Source organism: Lygodium microphyllum, chromosome 1, assembly GCF_053477565.2.
Source record: "Lygodium microphyllum isolate KBCC chromosome 1, Lygodium_microphyllum_v1.1.10, whole genome shotgun sequence".
Lineage (NCBI taxonomy): Eukaryota > Viridiplantae > Streptophyta > Polypodiopsida > Schizaeales > Lygodiaceae > Lygodium > Lygodium microphyllum.
The window spans coordinates 120699697-120714369 of record NC_141135.1 but is presented as its reverse complement, the minus strand read 5'-3'; the positions used below and the strand labels follow the sequence as shown (position 1 = coordinate 120714369).

General features: G+C 40.9%; 1 protein-coding gene across 7 annotated transcripts in view; it reads left to right on the top strand.

Moving 5' to 3' along the window:
* The window catches only part of LOC148041610 (Thioredoxin superfamily protein), a 124147-nt gene extending 110948 nt beyond the window's left edge, over positions 1-13199 (top strand). For all 7 annotated transcript variants that reach the window (XM_087680930.1, XM_087680928.1, XM_087680921.1 and 4 more), the window contains 5 exons: positions 3415-3488; positions 10853-10923; positions 11003-11088; positions 12182-12291; positions 12487-13199. In XM_087680930.1, the coding sequence (XP_087537056.1) occupies positions 3415-3488; positions 10853-10923; positions 11003-11088; positions 12182-12291; positions 12487-12573 (428 nt within the window). In that variant the 3' untranslated portion in view covers positions 12574-13199. The remainder of the gene's footprint in view (positions 1-3414; positions 3489-10852; positions 10924-11002; positions 11089-12181; positions 12292-12486) is intronic.
* Positions 13200-14673: the final 1474 nt, after the last annotated feature.

Genomic DNA, 14673 nt, shown 5'->3' with positions numbered 1-14673 from the left:
AATTGTGGTACCAGCTTATCCACACTCGGTGAGGGCTGGTTGGCATTCCCAACTTGTGAAAAACCCGAAAGTGTGGGGATGGGAGGATGAACCTCCATCATGGAGACATCACTTGGTTGAGCAAAAGACGTGCTCCTAAAGCGCGTGCCCAAGGGTGAAGAACCCCTTGGTGTGATATGTGAAGACATGAAGGGTGCACTTAATGGAGGTTGAAAGGAAGGTGCAGCAGTACTAGTAGGTGGGAGGGGTGGGAGAATAAATGGATTTGTCATTTGTGTAGTTGTGAGAAATGTGTTTGGTTCCTTTTGTTCATTAAATGCAAATGATGAAAACGATGAATCACCAAAATCAAATTGACCATGAGATGTAAAAGCTGAAGGAGCACTCACCATAGACTCTTGCAACTTTTGCTTTCCTTTTCTTGAGTGCAACTGGAAAAATCTTTCCTGATAGGAGCTAATCAACCGATAGTTAGTTTGAAGAGTTCCTTCATCATGAGCAGCCAGCAAGTCAATGCAGCTCCAAGTGCTGATGTGGCAGTCTGTATGGCAGCCAACTGAGGAAAACGCAGGCAGATCTGCAGTTGATTGGAGTAGGGTAGCGGCCAGTAGGTGAAAATGCAGCAGTTGTACCACATGGCAGCTAGTGGCAGCAGGTGAGTGGTCTGCAGTAGTTGTCAAGGCTGGACAGCAGCAGTATAGGCGGTGTAGACTGCACAATGAAGGTTGGAAACAAGTGCTTGATGGATGTAGACAGCAATAGGTAGCTTTCGTTGAGATGTTCTTTGCGAACGTGATGTGGGCAGAGAAACTAGAGGGCCTGAAACTTTCAAAAATGAGATTGGACTAAATGGAGAGCAGCTTACCTAATTATTGAAAGTTTCGGGACCTCATATTGCGCACCATTTTAAAACTCTCTCAAATTGCTCACCATTTTAGGGTTTTCATTAATCAAGCATTTTTGGGGCTTTTTAAGAGGCTAATTGAGCATGCAATGCTTATTTTAGCTCTAGAGAGGGACCCAATGTCAAGGAGAGAGAATGAGGGAGGAGAGAGATGATGATGTCGAGGACAGAGAGAGAGAGAGTTATATTAACGTCTACGAAAGGCCAAAGTGGCCTATAAGACCAAAACGTTACATACAAAATGTCTGGGAAACTTTCTAGGTCCCAGTTAGCTACCATCTAATGCTATGATAAACTAATTGAGAGAGGATTGATGGCTATAGGGCCTATGCCTTAGCCAAGGTAGCCACTTGTTTCTTGGATTGGGCGGCTAGTATGAGGCAGCCCATTCACATTCAACTGGGCGTCGAAGTAGCTGCCACGGAGTTTCCATGTGGTTTGGGGGTGGGGGGGAGGGAGGGTTTGTTGCCTAAACATGTGTGTACACCATAATACCTCGAAATGCCATTTCGGATAGTCCTAAACAGACCAGTCATTTCTTGCTGAAATGGCGTTTTGGGCAGTCCACCTTGTGGTTAGAAACAAGCTTATACAAAGTGTTTTTGGGTCATTTTTTCTCCTCATCCTTTGCGTTTGTGCTGCTTTGTTTTCTCCTCTGTGACCCCGAGTTGCTCCTCTCCTACTTTTACTTCTCCTTGTTCCTTTCGTCTCCTTTTTCCTTTGTCTTATTCCTTCCTTTCGTTTTTTCCTCCTCTTGCTTCTTCTTCTTTCTCCTCTTCCTTCTCCTCTAACCTTCAAGTTCCATCCTTTTCCTTTCTCTTCCTAAGCTCACATGCTTCCTTCCTTCTAAGTGATTGAGCCGGACCCAATTTAGGGGCATGTGATGAATTCAATCATGCGACATGACGGCTTGAAGTTTTACGTGAAATTTGGATATATATTGTTGTAGGCATTGTTATATTTGGATACCTACTTGTTTATTTTAGGCTAAGATTTGAAATTGCTCCCTCCAGTTCTAAAGTTGGCCGAAACCCCGAAACTCTGGTTTTTGCTGTTTTCGTTTCTCCCATTTCCAAAACTCTCCCATACTATACCATTGGTAACGGGACCCTTCGTGGGAACAGCCTCTTTTGATAGTGTTCCTCATTTCGGGATGGTGTCCTTGTGTTTTGGGTCCGCATCCCCTATGTCTCTTGTGACTATGGTGTACACACATTCAGTGGGTGGGTTGGGAGCACGGCCTTGCTCTCTCTATCAAGGTTTAGAGATACATCTATATGGATCCCGACTTGGAGGTCCTTCAATAAGTAGTGGGATGTTGGAGGGGGGTTGGCCAAATGGCAGAATATTGGAGGTCCTTCAATAAGTAGTGGGATATTGGAGGGGGGGTTTGGGCCAGATGGCAGAATATTGATGCAATGATCACCCAGAAGTGGCTCACCTGCCCCCATTGAGAGTGGGTGCAACACAGGGTGGGTAGCTGGATTTTCACCTATTGGTGTCCCAATGTAGGTCGTAGGTAGAGTCAGAGGTGGCCCTTTGAATACCTTATTCATCATGCAAGAGGGTGGTTGACTAACCTTGAATTGTGGGTAGTAGGGTCTCACGACATCCTTTGAAGAAGGATCAGAGTCATGGGACTCCAAGGGAAGTTGTGGTAGCTTGACCCATACATTGCCTCGTAAGATATCCAGGAGTGTCATGTGAGATGACACTAGTGTGGATAAGGCCTTGTAGTCTACTCCATTGAGTAGTGGCAATAGCCTTGGGTCTAGCTCATGGGGGAACTTTTTGCGAGCAGGTCGGTTAGTTAGGGCCAACATCTACTCTACAAGGAGGAGGTACATGATATGATCTCAAGCATCAAGGATGGGTTGTGTGCAATAATGGGCTTTGGAGGCTTTGCTGAGTTGCCAACTACTGGAGTCTCATGTGTCAAGATCAGAGGTGTGGAAGCATTGGAAGCCTCACAAGGTGGCATATCTAGAAGGCTAGTTGCTAGCTGATCTTCAACGATAAGAGCCTCTCGTTGTATGCCACCTTGGCTGAGCTCTGGTCATCCATTAATTCACTTCCTTAGAGGCCATTGGGAATAGCTTCAGGGGAGCTCTCCAATCAACACAAGCTTCAAAAGTAGTTAATGCATGAGTGGGGTTGCCATGGCCTCTTCTTCACTTTATATGGGCTTTTGTTGATTTGTCTCTAAAAGTATAGGTTTTATTTTTTAGTACCTTATCAATGATATCTACTTGTGACTTACTAGAGTTTTGGGGTGAGGAGTGCCTTTGGCATAGGGTTACGCTTATGGCCCTTTTGGCTAGCCATGTATATGGCCACTTTCGCTTAGAGTTTTGTGATAAGATATTTCTTACCTCTTAGTAGAGTCTTTTTGTTAGGCTCCTTTCCACTACATGATTTGCATGCAAATTTAGTTTGCAGTTTTTGTCTTGTTTTCCTTTTTATTTTGTCAAATAACATTTTTATTTTCTTCTCCCATGCTTGCTTGGCAGGAAATGTTGTTGAAATGACACCACTACAACTAGAGAATCTTTTATCAGAGGGAAGCTCCACAAATTGTTGGCTGGTATACTTTTAACTCATCATTTGTATGAAGCCAAAAGGTCCGATTTTTTGGGGATACTTGTTGTATCTAATCTTATGTGGTGGTAGGGGACTTCCTTTCTTTTCCATATTTATTTGTCTCTTACTCTAGATGTTGGTGATTAGAATCATTTACAGGTTTATATAATGTTTGACTTGCATGCTTTATGAGCCGTTTGAAGGCTTGAAACATTTCTCTCTCCTAATTACATAATTATGTAATTTTTCAGACTAGACATTGCATATTTCAAATATTCATTGCAATTTGCTTAATACAATGCCATGAACAAGACAATATAATTTCAGACCAAGATGGTATGTAGATAGAGCAAATAATGCCAAGATTTTTATGCTACATTGGCACTTAAGTGATGTGAAGGAAACTGCTAGGGTTTGCACTGAGGACACAGAGTGTACGACCACGATAGAAACACAAAGAGACAAACACAGACACAGAGGGCAAAACTCAAATCCTAAACGCAAAACTCAAAACTCAAACACAAAAACTCAAACGCAAACAGAAGAAGCGAGAGAGAGAACACAACTTTGAAGTGAATGAATGCTGTAAATGAATGTAAGAGTGTACAGTGTGCTCAAGGGCAGAGCAATGTCGGAGTGTGACGTCCATCGAAGACGGATCCCAAGTTTGTGACCACCAGTTGGAGTGTAGGAGTGCTGAATAGTGAATGGCAGCAGGCTGGTCACCAAAACGCAACAGTTTGGAGGCTAGAAACTGGTAAACGCAGCAGTGTACCACCTATCGGAGGCTGGAAACTGTGCACAGTCTGCTGTAAACAGCAGGCTGAAGCAGTGTCTGAGAGTGTCAGGGCCTGCAATGCTGAAAATGCAGGCTGGCGGACCTTGGAGATGATGGACAGCAGGCTGAACAATAGTCGGGGACAGTCTGGAGCAGTCACTAGCAGCTGAGAGCTATCGCCTACAGCAATGGACAGGCTGAAGATAATGTGGCTGCAGTCGATGATGGCTGGACAGCAGATGGAGGCGGACTGCAAGTTGGAAACTGGGCGCCAACAACAGCAGAGGGTGTGTGGGCTGGTGTAATCTACAAACAAGGATGATGGCTGAATGGGGGCAGCCTGTCTATTTATAGATGTGGAAGGGCGCCCCAAAAATTAGGGTTTCCACTAAACTCTCTCGAATCGCTTCCTGTTTTAGGGTTTTACTCTAAAAGAGCATTTTTAGTGTGTTTTGGGGCTGTTTAAGAGGCTAATCAGCAAGTAATGCATATTTTATCTCAACAAGTGATAGGTTAACTTATGGATAGAGAATATTGGGGTTAAAGGCGCTTGTGCCTAGGCGCCCACTTTACTCACTGTATACTTTACCTACACACTTGTATACTGTAGGTGGCGGGCGCCCACTTATCATTGTCACTATTCTTTATTCTTTCAATGACTATTGAATAAGGGAAGGCCGGTCACACGTTGTGACTATTGAAGTTCCCACATATTGTCTCTCTCTCTTTGCTCTCTTGCTCCATCCGCCATAGCTCTTACTTCACTCTTGCTTCTACTTGTGTGCTTCTACTTGGGCTCTTATCTTTCAACTTGTATTAGAGATTGGGCTTGAGAAGATTCTTCTTCATTTTTGCTTCAGCCCGAATTCAAAGCTTCAACTTCAAGCTTTAATGGCAGCCACATCTGGAGGTATGCATCAGTCCTGTTGATTTTGAGCTTATTCAATCATATTTTGGTATTGTTCCAGGCCTTTCCCCTGACCATTTGAGCTCTTGGAAGTGAGCCTTGTGCTTAGTTCATGTAGGTAAAGCCCCGTGACAGTCCCCCCACAATTTTTGGCACATTTTTAGGGGGCTTCACTGTTGCTTTCCTTCTTGCCTTTTGCTCCTGTTCTCTTGCCTAGTACCTTGCCTACTGTTTGGGAGTCCCTTCGGTATCCTCCGGCTTTGTCCTTGGCATCTGTTGAAGAGCTTTGGGTCAGCCATTGCTCTACAATTTAGGGTATATGCTTTGGATACTAACACTTACCTTTGTTAGAAATTTGTCAGTAATATATACATGCATATTGGTTATGTAGTAAGTGTCATTACTCTTTGCTTAGTTAGTTGTGCATTTGAACTATCTTTGTGGTTCTTCTTGAGATCTTCTACTTGCATGATGCATATGCTTATGGGATGTATGGTTTATTGACACTTTGAGTTCATGATAGACTTTGGTGTTAGTGGCCTGGCTCAGTCACTGCTAATGCAAGGGTAAAGGGTTTAGTAACACCACCATTTAACACGGCACTCGAAAAAGCATCATTGCTAATACTATATATCAAGTAAGACGTGTGGTCCAAAACCCATGGTTTGTATAAGCTTGAGAAGAAAAGTCAATTCCAAATAGTCAAAGGTCTCCCTCAAATCTATTTGATCAAGAACAACCTCCTTTTTTTTTTTCCAAGAAAAGAGAACTCTACAAAGTACAAGAAACTCTATGAAGAATAACTAAGTACATCAGGTTGTGTAAACAACCAATCTGGTGGCCTAAATTGCCAGACCATCTGAGGGGTAGTGTGAAAGAAGGTGTCTGAATCCCAAATCCTCAAGAAAGCCTCTCTTTTTTTCCTCATCCTCTTAGAGCTGCCCTGCAACCTCTCCCATCTCCCACGGGGAGTATGGACTATCTCTGTCCAAATCCTTGATAAAGACTCCCCAATGGGTATATCCTGGAGATCAATGATCTAGCTACATCTCGCAGTCCATATGTACCAAGCTATAATGCTGGAAATCAGCTCCCATCTGTGACAATGTCCCTAAGTCCACTGTGTCTATGAGTAGTCTGGGGTAGGGATCCTGCTCAAATGCTGTCCAATGATGAGAAAAGAAATGCTCCCCTGAGTGTCCTCATAGCTGCAAGCTGGATCTCTCTCTGTGACCCAAGCTGCAGTCCCCCCATGTTGCCACCATGGACTCTGTTGTACCATGGAATTCTATCCTAAGAGCTCCTCCAAATCTCTTGGGCTCTAGGATAGTCCCAGAGGCAATGTCTATGTGTCTCCTCTAGCTCACCATATCGTGCGCAAGCCACTGGGTCCTTGCCATATCCAAGCCAAGTGCCAACTGCTAAACTCCTATGGGCTAGAAGCCATAGAAAGAGAGATATCTTCTTGGGCTTGAAGCTATCATGTAGCCGCCTCCAAAAGTCATATCGGAACTCGTTTAAGACTCCCTCTCTATGCCAATGAGGGATAGCTATAGGCTGTGCTCTAATCTTGGTCATTTGTATCCTCCGTCCCAATCTAGTAGTGTAGCCAAAGAAGGGGATGTAGGATGGCCTATCAAGGAAGGGATCCCTCCACACCCACTCTCCTAGATCCCACTGAAGTCTCTATAGAGGCCTCCTTTGGTATACCCAATATCTCCATCCATCTATAAGATAAGTGGTTGGGTCTGGGTCTATGTGCCATTTTCTTTGAAAACAAGAACAACCTCCTGGTGGAAGTGTTGCGCATAATCTATAGTCATTTGTACATTTAGGATGTTGTGCAAAATAGTCTTGCCCTTGATGAACCTATATTGATGGGGATGCACAATGATAGAGCGATGCTCATGAAGGCAATTAGCCACGGCCTTTGGGAAAATATTGTACATAGGATCCATCAAGGAAATTAGTTGCCAATGCTCAAGCATCGAAGGGAAAGGGACTTTGGGGAACAACTTGATAACCCCTTCTTTCTAGGATACAAGCATGGTTCCAGTAACTCAAACCTCTTGACACATGGCTATCAAAGGCTTCACCAAGAAAGTAGCATGAATCTACAAAAATTCATTCATGAGGCCATCCCAACTAGGGCTTTTATGCTTGTGCAAGTGCAATAAGACATCCATAATGTTGTTCTCACTAATATCAATCTCCAAAACAACATGAATATGAGGAGAAAGCTGATCCTTAACCAAGGCATAAAAGACTGAACGAGCATGGGCAATTTGATCAGAAGATGTTTGCCTGGAGAGTCTCTCATCATTTTCTCCTAAGTAGAGGATGCATGTAACCCATGAAAGAATTTGTGGGACTGACATGAATTATCCTATAGTCCCTTTGTCAAGGCTTTTAGATTGGCTTGTTGACAAGAGTGCAACTGAAAGTGCTTAACAAATGAGCCAAGTGTACAAACAATGGAGCTAGGAAAGCATCATTTGGAGACTCAAGAAATAGGCAATGAACCAAGGCCAACAATTTCTCAGCAGCATGCAAGCGTTGTCGGCTAAGGAAAGCATGGTGAGTTCTATATTGCCTCGTAACACTTCATCTATTTGAAGCAACTGTGCAAAGGAGGCAATCTGCACATGGGAAGTTGAGCAAAAACGTGTCACGTAGTTGTCCCATGTAACCATTGAAAATTGCACGGGTTAGAAAGGAGGAATTGAAGTGTAAAGAAAGGCTTCTTGAAAGTTGTGCTAAGGGGCTAATAGGCTGTCTAAACATGTCAAACTATAGAGGAAAGTGATCAGAGAGAGCATATTCTTGCAGCACCCTCATCTCTAGAAACTTTAGTAAGAAACATCTTGTATAATATATGTACGATCTAAGTGACTCCAAGTTGTAGTATGTTGAGCTAAATGAAAGGTAAATCTCAAAACTGATGGATAAAGCCAAGACAAAAGATCTTCTTTGAGAGCTATCACTGCAAAATATTGCCAAGCTCGACCTTTTGGTCCATCCATCATTGAGTGCTCAGAGGTAGACCACGAAGGATCAACACACATTGAAGTCACCGATGAGCAAGCCTGGTCTACCAAGGGACAAGCTTGCTTTTAGACAACCATCCGATAAGTCGCATCAATACAATGCATTATTGAGTGCATATACCTTAACCAGCCATACAATTTTACCTTCAAACATAATTTAAGTCACTAGAAAATAGCCAAATACATCATTTTTTACAAGGACAAGATAAAATCTTTCATGGATAACCATGAGGACCGCTATGACTCTTATGCTCAACAACATATTACACATCCCATGTAGGACACAACATATATCATGTTGTTTGCTGCAAGAGCCAACCCGATAAACATCCCAAGTGATGATCTTCATATACTAGCAAAACAAAAATCAATTTCAAGGTTGATCTTGCCTTGATTGAACCTTTTTTGCAAATGCCTCAAGCACCCCATCATCTAGAAAATCAGCCAGCATTATAAAGGCATTCCACCCATGACAGATGAAGAGGGCTTATTCTCATTTTTAGAACTTGAGTGTGGGTATTGGCAATCCCAAGGAGTAATCACCTTACACTGTTTGTCAAATGCAAAAGGTGCAACAGGAATCCAATCGCCCGGCATGCAATGGCAAATTTGTAGGGAGTTTAGAACTAGAAGTAGCTATAATGAATGCATTTGGCACATGTAAAGACTTATCCTTTTGACACAAATGCATACAGAAGGAGTTGTAGGAGCCTGTTGATAGGCTAGCTAGCTGCTCAACATCAACCGTCTTGCCTTTTTTATTCTGATTATCACTCTATTTTGATATCTCTGGAAGTGAAGATAGCAAATAGGCTATTTGCCCTTGGCCAAATCTCTTTGGACAAGGTGTTCATCAATGGCCAATTCATCAACCATTGTGCCAATGTCCATATTATGGTCAATCCTTACATCCATTCTTTTGGGGCACTTAGGCATGATGTGGCCAAGCTTGCCACAAGAGAAATAGTGAGACTAGCAAAGGTGCCCCATTTGCCCAATAGTTCCCTTTTGGTGCACCTGTCCTATTAGTTAAAAGGAAAAATAACACCTATAGGATGTGCATTGATTATCGTGCCCTAAACAAGATTACTATCAAGAATAGATATCTAATCCCTAGGGTAGACGACCTCGTGGATAAACTACAAGGGGCCACAATATTTAGCAAGATAGATCTTAAATTTGGATATCATCAAGTACGACTAGATAAACCTGTGATTTCTATTTGCTACCCTCATACTTGGAGGCACCAAAACAAGGCCAATAGCTATCATTGCATCCTTCAATGGAGGCCAATAAATTGCTAGGAAATTGCCAAGAGACACTTGTTTAAGTAAACATTGAAAATCAGCCATGGGTCTCCATGGCACCACATGCACCAGCTGCCTATCAAAGAAAAAAGGCAACTTGCCCAAATGATCATCCCAGTTCTTTACCAATTTCAGCATGACCCCATAGAAGGCTCGAGGACTGACAAAGATATCTTCCACACAGTTCTTGTGCAAGATGGAGGTCAACCATTGACCTCCAGAATCGTGGCAATGAAAAGGAGAATGACACTATGCTCGTAAAAGGCATAAAAGGAATGAAACACTTTCTTTGTCTCCACATGAGTATCCAAAATATCCTCATCATGTTCCAAGAGATTATGATGATTATGTTCTACAGAGTCACCAAACAAGATGTTTTTTTGTTTTCTTGGTAAAGGTACACACAAACACACACATATACTCTCTCTCTCTCTCTCTCTCTCTCTCTCTTCCTTTGCTTTATTCTTTCATAATGGGTAGTTATATAATTACTATGAGCATAAAATACAAGACTCACAAGTGAACTCTATGTGGGCAGAGCTCTATGTATCTCAAAGAGACTGAAGATACTGCAGCATGCCGAGAAGCCAAATCACCCCTAGGAATGAGGCCCACAGGAGGCTCTCTCTCTCTCTCTCTCTCTCTCTCTCTCTCTCTCTCCCCCCCCGCCCCTGGCCTTGTCTTATAGAGTTTGAGATGTGAATACAATATTTACCGAAGACTGTTGGTAGATGGGCAGCTGGTCTCTGTTTGATAACACTCTTATTACCTATCTTGGAAGCGTGCCATTCAAATGCTAGAGACAATTTATGTTGCTTTAGGGAACCATGATTGCATTCCAGCATTTTTGATTGAAATATGGTATGTGTTAAAACCACCTTTTTCCATTTGTCTGAATAGGCATAGTCATCCATGACCTTTTTTTTGGAATTTGAAGTAAACCATTTTTCCTAATCTGTCGCATATTTTGAGAAGGCAACCAGGTTTCCAGTGTGTCAGTGGCAGGGGGTTTTGTCCTTGTTGATAAGAATAGGTACAAATGATTGGTTGCAACAAGATGTCTCTTAATTTGTTGAAATAAACTTCTGTGCAATGCATGGTCTCAATCAAAGTCCAATCTTACTTCCATACTTTTCTGTATTTGCCATATGGTTATATATGAGCAAACCATCCTACTGGGAAAGTGTGGAAGCATATGCTTTTTGTCTTAAATATTATGGCATGATTGCATACATATGAGTGCATTTAAAAGCCTCTATTGAAAAAATCAGTATCATTGGTTTTCAAACATAAAGCATCTAAACTTCCTAGTCTTCCTTTCACAAACAGGTGGAGTTCAGAGCAGTTTGGTCACCGCAATGTAATCGTGCAAAACGAGTGTTCACAAATCTTTCAGCAAGGTTCATGCATGCCAGATGACCATGATTCTTACTGCTTTTATTGTGGGAAGTTGATGTCCTCATAGTCCTTTGACTTCAGGTATTCTACTGAAAACTTGTACTTTGGCTCGATTGACTTGGGACGCTTTCCAAAAGCTGGTGATATTTATGGGATTTCTCTAGGAGGTATGCCATTTTGGTGTTTACTTACTGAAAATTCTTGTGCTTGAAATTTTTCTCTTGTAATGAAGCTGGTATCCAAGAGTTGCATGCATCTCGTCACTGATGACTCTGCCTTTAGTACTTGGCTAAGTTGAGGTGATTCTTTGCTAAATGGGAAGAATCAATGCTGGTGTTGTGGAGTCTTCAGATGAAGATATGAGATCTTGCATAGTCTCCTTATATAAAGAGAGAGAACATATGATCTTCACTTTCCTAGAATATTGTCCGGTGATCTAGTTGCTTCTTGAAAAGAGCATGAGCCTTTCTCCGATTTTTGGAGCCCCGTCTCTCTCGTCTTCAGAGGTGTATCTTCTTCTTCATGCCATCACATGGCAACTTTATGTCTGCTATGAAGTTTTTCGTAAAGTTTGTGAACCCTTAATATTGTTATTTTGAGCCTTAATTTTTTTTCTGAGACTCCAAAATTGTCTCCCTATTTTGAAATGGCTTTCATTGGAAGGCGACAAAGTTTTTGTGAAAGTGGGCAAGACTTGATCATCCACTGCCACAGGCTCACAATGCACATAAAGAAGTTTAATAGCCCACATCATACATACATAGACATACAAATAAGTTTAATAGCCTCCATAGGCACACAATCTCACACTAAGAAGGAATTTGGAAATTTGAATTGGCGTGTTCCTCCTAGCTTCGAAAATTTATAAATAAAACTGTGTGTTTCTGGGAAGGTTTTTTCCTCACACAATTTTCATGAGTTGGCTCTAGGATGAAACAAACCCATCTTTTCCTGAACACCGCCCTGGCCATCCATTGATTTTGGTCTGCTGACCCCATCCCTATCCTCATCCTTATCCATGTCCTCCATCCATCTTACTAACTAATATTGCTTTTTCTTGCAAAGTGTGACTTACTATATTTCTCCAAAACAAAAAAGAAAGATATTAATTACTAACAAACATTGGGAGCTGCTACGACTTGCTTTGGGTCTTTCTAGCAAACATGCTGCTTTCAATAATACTGTACCAGCAGTAATACGATTCCAATGTGTGTACCACTCGGGCCCTCATAGAAACTGTTTGTTTGATTATATATACAGTCAAGCTGGGTCAGCTGCCCACATATGTGCTGTTTGAAGGTGGGACTGAAGTTTCTCGCTTGCCAGTTGCTAGCAATGATGGAAGTGTCATAGCCGAAGCTTTTTCTGAGGTAGGCCTATCAAACAACCTTAGTTGTGTTCACGGTGCAATTTTAATTGTCTCTCATAACTGGTTTACAGAGTTCCATGGCTGATCATTTTGGCCTTGGTGGTTAGCTCGTGTTGTTTGCAGAGCTTCAATGTTCTGTTTGTTTTCATCGCTATTTAGTGAAACTCGTTCTCACTTTTTGGGGATTCAATTGCAGAGTTCCATCGCAAAGCACTTTGAACTGGATCGTCGTCTTATATTTGAGCTTGGCAAGAATCCCTCTGACAAGAAGTATCAACAATAGATAGTCCCCTGTGTTCGGTACTGTTTGGGCCCTGAGTTCAGCGAAAGATCTTCATTGTAAGGCAAAGTATAGTCTTAGAATTGGCAATGAGGGATTGATGGATGTATGAGAATGCCAGTTGAGAACAAGCATGACATCTAGATCCAATTTTCTCAATGGGAGCGAAAACTTCATTCCTCGCACCATTGACAGGCTCCATCAAATGAAGATTATTGATCTTGAATTGCTAGCCCTCACCACATTCCAAAGAAGAACATGTTCCTTCACCTTCCCTTCATTTGGATACTAAGAGAAAAACTTTTTTAGGCAGAAACAAGAGGTGCAAGGAGGAAAAGGGAAAAGGTAGAAAGCTTATGGAAGAAGTGTGGAGGAGTTGACATCTTCCTAGGGAAGTGTTGTTGCATGTGGGACAAGTGTTGAGCAATGATGAATTGCATGCATGACAACCCTTTCGAACTTTGTTGAATTAGTTGATTTGATCATTTTCCTCTTTTACAGCAATAATTATATACTATTTTAGATCATAATATCAAGAAGGGCACTTCCTCTTTCAAACTGAATACATCTTTTTTGCCCCATGATGTATACAAATCCTTAATTACATGGGTTTGGAATTAGCATTCAAATTTTGAAAATCCTATCTTCCTAGGGAAGTGTTGTTGCATGTGGGACAAGTGTTAAGCAATGATGAATTACATGCATGACAGCCCTTCAGAACTTCGTTGAATTGGTTGGTTTCATTGCTTCTTTTTTATCATTTTCCTCTTTCACAGCAATTATTATATCCTATTTTATATCATAATTTCAAGAAGGGCACTTCCTCATTCAAGCTGAATACATCTTTTTTGCCCCATGATCTATACAAATCCTTAATTACGTGGATTTGGAATTAGCATTCAAATATTGAAAATCCTATCTTCTAATTGAAAAAACTAGGTTCATACATGCAACCATGTGGTCGTTTTTGAATGATTTGGAGAAGTGAGCTTTACTTTTATTGTCCAAAATGGAAGTAACATAGAATACTTTTTCCAATAAAAAGATTGTGAGTTTCCCTAAAAGAAGTCAATATCAAATGAAGGTAATATATTATATTCTTGGATGTTGAAAAATTAGCCATTTTGTTGAAGGTTGTTGAATACTTGACTAGAGCTACAAAACTACTTAATTTTTAAATTTTTGAAAGCCATGGATCATATAGAAAGTAAAATCAAGTTTATTCTCTTCAAAAAGTAATATTTTTGACATTTCATTGGATGTGCATATATGTTATAGCTTGCAATAGTTGCATTCTTTTTTAGGATCATGTGCTCCAAGTTTTTGGCTTGTCTATGTTATCAAATGTTCTCTATGTTGATCTCAAATTTTCTTCGAATGGTCATTAGATTTGGATGTATTTTTTACTTTTTGAATTGACTTTCTTTTGTGTTGGAGCGTTTTTTCAATGTTCGTTGTATAGCCTAGACCTTTTCGTTTTGTTATACAAATGTATCTCACTAGTTTAACTTGAGCACACAAAAATGTGAATTTGGGTTCATAGCTTTCAACTTCAAATTACTACAAAGCCATTACAAAATCCTAGTGAACCCTTGCTTTTCTCACAGTTATTCATAAATTTGCATTATATATAAAACATTGTAAACTCTATAGGGGTAGGCTTTTTTTAAAGCTTCTAGATCTAACTTTTTCTTTAATGTACCATTTGAAATGACATATGGAAAACAAGTTGATAAACGGTTAAAGTTGGTTGAATGTTATGCATTTGTTTGACATTTTATAATTGAAATTTTTCATATTATTGGATTGCATATTCAAGCAAGCAATAAATGAGAGCGGCATGAAGTCATTATAAATTCTCTCTTTCTTGATGTTATAGCTAAAATGTTTGATCTTGTTTCTTTGTGTTGTCGCTTTTGAATTAGTTGGTAGGTATTGCTTGGAGTTTGTATTGGATGATGGAGTTGTGCTTAAGTTGGTGGCAACATTCTTAGTCGGTAAGGTTAGTGTTTTGGTGTTGGTAGAAGTTTTGGTTTTCTCTATTGGATTGCTTGACTTTGCTTTTCTACAATGAATTTTATTGTTATAAGAGTGTTTTGTTTT